An 8,346-nucleotide genomic window follows, 5' to 3' on the forward strand; every position below is an offset into this window, starting at 1 on the left:
ACTTTTATGTACAGAATAAAATGAATCAAATGGTGTAAAGAAAAAATAAATAATTGTTATAAAAAATATATTGCAAATAATTGCATACTTCTTTTTAAAAACAATTATTTTCTGTACTTTATTATAGTGTTTTGGAAAGCTCTTGACATAAGCTATAAAAATATGCAATAAAAAATATTGAATTCCATTTAAGAAATTAAAGGTGTCCTTGACTTGACCTTAACGATGCCATCCAAGGTCAAACCAATGACACCATCTTATGTTTCCCTCAAAACCATACAATTTTTATTCAAAAAGTTTTTCTCTAAAATGCTTATTTTTTGAAAGAAAAGGGGTGTACGGGTGATCTAAGACACCCTGTATGTGCGGGGTGGCGTACGTTTTAGCCTTTTCTTTAGGCCTTCATCAGCACAATATTAAACAGAAAATGCACGCAGTTTATAAATGGTCGGATAACAGAATTTACAAAAGCACAGTGTGTGTAAACGCATTCGTATATAATTTAACTTATAGTTGAACCAAATTTTTTAATTGATTTTCTATGCATTGTTTTTTTATTTAATTTAAACTGAGATTAAAAACTGTATTTTTGTCTAGATACGCAAAATTAGAAAAGAAAAAAAAAACAGAAAATTAATTAGATTTTGTGTAACTGCAGTTAATTAGATTAATTTTGAATAGATATTTAGTTTAGCAGAAACATATTTTACTCGCCTTAATACATCTATCTTTTATATGAAGAAAAGTTTATGTATGTAAATATTTACAATAAATAATGTATTTTTTACATTTCAATAAACAGTTATGAAACGACTCGGACTTTGTACGATTTGATCGCGTACAAAAACAGACATTCCGTAAAATCTCTTATCGGTGAATACCGGTGGAGGGGGAAACCCGTTGATTGTACAGCTGCTGTCTTCAATTACATATTCGATTGCACATCTCTCGTGTCATGTCATTTCAGTATTGTGCATCTAGCGAAAAGCGTCGTACACGAAAATTTATTTCGATATAAAAATACGAGAAAATGATCTTTTGGTGCAATTGTGTGTATAATTAAATGTGTGCATAATTTAATGTTATATAATTAAATGTTTTCTTTCCTACTTTGTGTTATCTGTAATCAATTGCCTTTTTGTATACATATGTCGATATTTTCTGCGTAATAATTGCGGTCAATATGCCGATTTTAATCACTACATTGTCTAAATGATACCGTTAACGCTTGATGAGAAAAGGTGAGAGTTCCTCGAAGAAAATTTGTAATTGTATTAAATTAATATGTTTTTGTTTCTATTTTATTTACGTATAGTTTGTTAATTTTATTATATAAAAAATAGTTTCTATTTTAATAAATAAAGTTTGACAGCATGTAGAGATATTTAAAATAAAAATGAATTTTTCTTGAATATTCCTGGATTTCTCTAGAATTCATCGTAAAATCTGACAGATCCTCTACTTTATTTACGTAATTTATAACAGCTACTTTTTCTGTTGAAATAATCTAATTCCAAATAGATAAGATACCAAGAATAATCTCCTTGAATAAAGATAGCATTTTTGTAGTATAAAGAATTTCTGTAAAAAAAAACGCAATTAAAAAAATTGTGATCTTTTTTTACAAGTTATTATATTTTGTCATTGAATATTTTATAACATATAATCAATTTTATATATTTCTTAACGTTTATTTTTTTTTAATAAATGTAATGTTTTAGAAACAATATTAATTTAAAGCGCAATTTTGCAGAATTAATTCTTTAAAATTTAGTTGTTTGAAAATAATTCTCTCTCTCTCTCTCTCTCTCTCTCTTTCTCTCGCAATTTTAAAATTATTTCAAAATAAGCTAGTACGAAAATATCGTTTTTTATTTTTCTTCAGATATTTATATATTTCTTATTAAATGACATATTAAATAATAACAAAAAACTGCGTTCTTAGTTCAATTTAAATGTGACGTTCTTACATTCTTACAATTCGCGACATTGTAAACACAGCGATTTGAAGTACGTGATTTATTTGCGTGTGTGCTTGTCTAGTGCGACTTAGTATATAAACAACTTGAGTGCAGCACGCGCGATCAAATCGGCGCCGCGTATTGCCTGAGTCATTAGCTTTTTTACCTAAGACGTTTCTGAAAAATTATTAAGATATTTTTACGCGACTTGTGATTTATGCGTATTCTAAGTGTGCGATATGAACAAAATAATTGAGTTGCTCGCTAATAGCTCCGAATCTGTTTCAAAACGCATCGAAAAATTCTGGTATCGCTTCCTTAAAGATACGACCTATGAGTTGCCACAAGAGGTACCGGATTATCATAAACAGGTAATTGCTGTCAACATAAAGCGAAATAAAAATATAAGAAAATTATTATGTTTGTAAAATTTTCTTTTATCAAATTAAATAACATTCACTTTCTTTCATGTCTCGTAATACCAATAATTGCGTATATATCAATGTTTCATTAAAGAACGCAGAAAAGATAATTTAATTCCGATAAAAATATAGATAGTATTTTACTAATAAAATATTGATATTTACATTAAATGTTTGTGTATTAAAAATAATATTAATTCTAAATTAAATAAGTTGCCCTAATTTCATTTCTAATATTAAAATTTCAAATTTTAGTTACAAAATAATCGATAAAAGTGATAAAACCTATATTATTTGTAATCTATTTAATTATAAAATATAAAAATTAAATTATTAACAATTTCAATTCCAAATAATTTTATAAAATATTTATTCAATTATTTTCTATTTATTCAACAAAACTATTAATAATCTAATTAAAAAGAAAATTCGCTTGTGCTCTAATGTTTCAGTGATTGATTTCGTTCCTTCACCAGCATTCGGTTCAAATTTCCAAGATTCTTCTTCAAAATTTGTTTGTTGCGATTTATACAAAAGTAGCATGAATCATGTCATTTGCATCGGGAAAGTCCGTTAATGTAAATGCGCAGCTGGATTATTACTTGTCACGAACGCGTCGAGTTACTCGAATCATCAGTAGTGCGCGCTATTTTTGTCGAGACCTCCTTCGAGAGTGGCACTAGTGCATAAAGCGAGACTAGTTAAATTTGATTTTCTGTGAAAAACTTTTCATATTTATAGATATGGCTGCCGTTTTTCTTCCTCCTAATTCTGGAGCAAATAATATTACGAAAAAGGTTTCGTTTGAATGATCAAGTCACGTCGCTATCTCAATGGATTCTCCACGAAACTGTTCGGTAGGTCACGATTTTCTCTTTGTTATTAAATATAAATAATACATCTTTATATATATATATATATATATATATATATATATATATATATATATCATAAAAAAAGATACACTAGAGGCACAAATAATTCTTTAATATCGTATCGTAAATGCTTCGTTTCAAAATAAGTCAACTTAAAACTGAAAGAAATAGATGCCAATATGTCATCTTTTTTATATAAAAAAAAAATATGCTTAAGTAAATATGTTATTATTTTATAGATGACATAAATATAACTTTACTCGTTTTACAAGCATATAAAAAGAGTGATTCTAAATTTTATAACATACATAAATATAGATGATAATAATAGTGATAGAAGATAATAATAAAAATGATAAATATGAAATATAAATGTAATATATTTCACCATAAATAAAATTTTAAATTAATTTATTCACTTATATTTATATATAATTTTAATTAATTATCTTAAATTTATTTTTATTTTAAGTTTAACCGCAATTGCTGGCACTTCAATTTATTAATAATTAAATTTAAATTTCTATTATTAATTTTTGTTAATATAATTATTTTAAATATTAAATATTAATTTTTAAAATTATTTAAATAGTAAAAATTTCATATAATGCTTCGTTTGGCAATTTTCGAAAGAATATACTTGTTGGTTTCGTAGAGTCTTCTCTCGTGGTGCCGAGTACTACACATACATCGTCATTTATGAGAGATTTGGCAGAGGATGGAATCTTCTAGCCTGGGATTCACCGTGGACATGGTATATTTCCTTCATTGCTGTGGACTTTTGTTACTATTGGGCTCATCGCAGTAATCATGGTTAAATTCCAAACATTCGCCATTCGCGCCATTCATTGACGTTCTCTGTATTATTTCTCGATCTTCGATAATTTAACGTGTGCTAATAATGTCGTAATTTTTTGCAGAAGTCCACTTTCTGTGGGCCCTCCATCAGGTGCATCACAGTAGCGAGGAGTTCAATTTCGCGGTCGGTCTGCGACAATCCATTCTGCAAAATTGGTGTAACTTTGTTAGTGTTACTTTTTAAGGGCAAGCTTTAACTGTAAAAAAAAAAAAATTGGGAAATTTCTGCCACTAATCACTAAGATTAATTAACACCCATTAAAAATCTCTTTTTACTCTTGCATGATAGAAGAGCCTCTGTGTTTGGAAATTTTATTTATTCAAAAAAATGTTTTTACATATATAAAGTATTTTTTAAATTAAAATTGAAAAATATAAAATAAATTTAATATTTTTTATTAATGAAATATAAATAGATAATAATGAATTATTACTTTATAAATAATTTTAAAAATATCTCTCGATATGTTTACGCTTATAAATATATTTCTGCAGGTAATCTATTTACCTCTCGCCCTATTTATAACTCCGTCGCACTTTATGGTGCACAATCAACTCAATTTGATATATCAATTGTGGATCCATACAACAGTCATTGGTAACCTCGGACCGCTCGAGTGGATTCTTAATACACCTAAGCATCATCGCGTTCATCACGGTTAATTAGACACTTAATTACTTAGCGACTGTATTTTTTCGCTTCAACTTGTCTTACGAATGCGTACATTTTTGCATCTTATAGGCTGCAATCTTTATTGCTTGGATAAGAATTATGGTGGCGTGCTTATCATATGGGATCGATTGTTCGGTACTTTTCAAAAGGAAAACCATAAGGAAGAGATAATTTATGGCTTGGTGGTTAATGCTGAATCATTCAATTCATTCTATCTGCAGGTAAAATTTTTTGGCTATCAAATATTTGCTGCAATTATTGCAGTTTATTAATAATTTGAAAAAACTGAAACGCTAAATTAATATTAAAAAAAATACTAAAAAAAATTTATGTACATTTTAATTTAAAAATTATTGCTATTCATATAATTTATCTTTCTTTTGCAATATCGTAGGTGTTTTATTTAAAGGATTTAATTAAAAAAAGCATAAGTATGATTACCTGGACCGATAGGCTCGCCGTCGTTTGGAAAGGTCCTAGCTGGTTTCCAGGTGCACCTCGTTTAGGTTTAGACGAATTTAAAATAAAAGTAAGAAATAATCTACGTGTATGTATATGTAAAACAATATTTAATATATTTAAAGTAAAATAAAAATATGTCGCATGTGTTATATACAAGTGATGCTTGATAATTGACATTTTAGACTTTAAATCGGCGAAAATTTTAATATAAAATACTGATTCTTTATCTTACTTTTTTTAGGTAAAGCCTAGAGCCCTATACAATCCTCAGATACCTGAGTGGCAAAAATTATATATAATAGTGCAATTTTTGACGATCCTTTTTACTCATTTTCAATTATATAACGAGGTGAGTTCTTATTTTACTTGCTGTTAAATTTTCGAAAAGTTTACAAGCAATATTGCAATTTTAACATAATAAATTTTGAAATTATTTTTTATATAAACTACTAATATTTTATATAAACTAGTAATATTAAAAAATCTTATTTTAAAATACATTTTACTTTAGACGAATAAATTATGTGTATATAAATATGCGTTTATTTGAATTTATAATATAATAATATAAATATAAGTTTTTTTTGTCTAAATTAAATGTCAAATATAGCAAAAGAAATTTTAAACTCCATAAAAATTATTGGAAAACTTTCAATTTATAGTATTTTTAATATTTTAGATTTATATAATAATGATATTATTGTATAATATTTAATTAACATTATTCAGATTTTAAGTTTAATATATCTTTACATTAAAGTTTATATATATGTAGAATATCCGCTGTTTTTTTTATGTAGAAAATCAATTATTTATATTATTGGAGAAATTTTTAGCGAAGACTAGAGTTTACCTTTTTTATGGTTGCCGATCTCGTATAATTTTCTTTAACGCGCAAAAATTATTTTATAAAGAACGCAATTTAATAAATTTGCGCACATAAATGTGCGTAATAAATGTGCACATAAGTGTGCGTATATATAATATTTTTTGTAAAAATATATATTTGAAAAACATATAAATAATTCTTATCTTTTTGCTTCTTGATGTACAGGGTAGATCAGCTGTTTTGTGTCATCGAAGTGTAACTTGGAGAGTAGTATTATTTTGCAACGATTTATCTGTCTTTTTTTAATGTTTTCAATGTGATAACAGTTAACATGATAACAGTTTTTTTATTTAATTTTTTGATTTTAATAATATATCGGATTAAACACGCATTAAGATTATTATTTTAAGTTTATTTTTAATTAAAAATATATTATTGTATATATAAAATTAATTTAAATTATTCTGATCTTTTTTTAAATGTAAATATAGTTGAAATTAAATGTTCTCAAAAATTCATTATAATTCCAATCATTTGATATTAATATGACACTAATCGGAGTCAGGCACACTAACAAAAACTCACTGTCACTAATTTCAATTTTATTTTCAGAATTTAAACGTTTTAGACGATTTTCCTAGGATAAAATTGGCAAACAAGTTAGCCGTTCTCATCAGCATCGGTTTGTTATTTGATAAGCGTGCATTTATATATCCCAGTATCATTGAATTTGTACGCTGCTTGACTTATATACAGTTTACGGAGATAAATCCTAATAATTTAATCAATTCTATGACGTATTACGCATACGGCTTTTCTCTAATTCTAATTTGGATACCTTACTTTATATATAGAATTTATTTGTTATTTTTCAAACTTACTTTCTTATCTTTCTTTCTATAAACGTACACGTTATTAAAGATTGAAAATCTGCGATAACTATATAAATATATATTATAAAACATGTAGATATATGTATAGATATTATTTATTACATATGTATTCACACACACACACACGCACACGCACACATACATATATACATACATATATATACATATATATATATATATATATTTATTTATTAAAATATATATATATATATATATATATATATATATATTTTTTTTATGCGTTATCATGATAACAGTATTGAAGCATGCATATTTAAATATTTTTGACGTTTGTTTTACCCATCACGTGACCAATCGAAGTTTAGGAAAATAAATAATTCTATAGATTTCGGATAGTGCATAGATGTATATTTTCATCGTCATAAGGAAACAATTCTTTTTTCTTCAATTGACATTATTAACTCGTAATAATATACAATACATGTGTAAACATAATTGATAACATTGTGTAATTCTGCGTTTATATAATAAAAAAAGAAAAAAAAATACGATAAAGTACGAAACAATTATTAAATCGTTTAAACAGAAATGTATGTATCTCTCGCTGCCTTCCGTAAATTGTTACATATGTGTCCTAAATATTATATTCGCATATAAAATTTTCTATTTAGATATAATATATGTATCTGTTCTCCTTTATGTAAACATGCGCTACAGCTAGCTTTATTGTATCTTTGAATTTCGCAAAAGTGTCGCTTGAAATCATTACAAAGAGTACATACATCAAATATATTATAAAATTTTACGAAAAAGCGCATTCACAAAGACATCTCGTAATCGAAAGACGTTATAAAACACGTTACAATAGTATAATGTCGTGCGCATTATAATACATGCATAGAAACATGTATAAGTAGCACTTGACAACATACGTTCGATAAATGCAACTCAATATCCGCGATAAAAGAGCTCGAAAATAGTTAAGCGAGAGATAGTTCGCATTTTCTCTCAAATATAAACAGAGAACAAGAATTTATGCAACAAACGTCCGTTCAAATTTAATAATTAAAAACAAGCAAGCCCACTCATCGCTTTCTTATCCCGCGCGCTCAACAATATTATATCTTGAAGATAGCAACTATCTTTTAATTTAAGCATATTATAAATTGTTTTTTTTTTTTTTTTTTTAGAAGACATCACGTAAAACAAAGATAAATGCAATGGTATTCTTGTATATCCACAATGCACAAGTTCTTTAGTACATTATACAATATTTAATATCGTTTTACATGTAAAGCTGTCTCGAGTTATTCGATAATATATTTATGAAGTCGTGGCAAAAGTCCTTCCTGATGGTCCGCTATCTGTAAGAAGCAAAATAAAATATAATCAATATATCGATAACAGCGATT

The 8,346-nt window shown here is 26.5% G+C and overlaps 2 protein-coding genes across 3 annotated transcripts in view; one reads left to right on the top strand and one right to left on the bottom strand.

The window, feature by feature from the left end:
• Nucleotides 1-1,908: 1,908 nt before the first annotated feature.
• On the top strand, nt 1,909-7,149 carry LOC126852747 (alkylglycerol monooxygenase-like). 2 transcript variants are annotated; one of them, XM_050597888.1, is made up of 9 exons: nt 1,909-2,332; nt 3,125-3,240; nt 3,914-4,071; nt 4,179-4,282; nt 4,612-4,774; nt 4,859-5,010; nt 5,184-5,318; nt 5,493-5,600; nt 6,693-7,149. In XM_050597888.1, the coding sequence occupies exons 1-9, from the start codon at nt 2,201-2,203 to the stop codon at nt 6,981-6,983; spliced, it is 1,359 nt and encodes a 452-aa protein (XP_050453845.1). In that variant the 5' UTR covers nt 1,909-2,200; the 3' UTR covers nt 6,984-7,149. The 2 variants fall into 2 exon arrangements, with proteins under 2 accessions (XP_050453845.1, XP_050453846.1); XM_050597889.1 differs by having other exon boundaries at nt 2,002-2,332; nt 6,306-6,883.
• Nucleotides 7,150-7,320: 171 nt separating this feature from the next.
• The window catches only part of LOC126852711 (ankyrin-3-like), a 35,866-nt gene continuing 34,840 nt past the window's right edge, over nt 7,321-8,346 (bottom strand). Inside the window, exon 28 of the mRNA XM_050597768.1 lies at nt 7,321-8,298. The gene's annotated coding sequence lies outside the window, so the exon portion shown is untranslated. The remainder of the gene's footprint in view (nt 8,299-8,346) is intronic.

Source organism: Cataglyphis hispanica, chromosome 11, assembly GCF_021464435.1.
Source record: "Cataglyphis hispanica isolate Lineage 1 chromosome 11, ULB_Chis1_1.0, whole genome shotgun sequence".
Lineage (NCBI taxonomy): Eukaryota > Metazoa > Arthropoda > Insecta > Hymenoptera > Formicidae > Cataglyphis > Cataglyphis hispanica.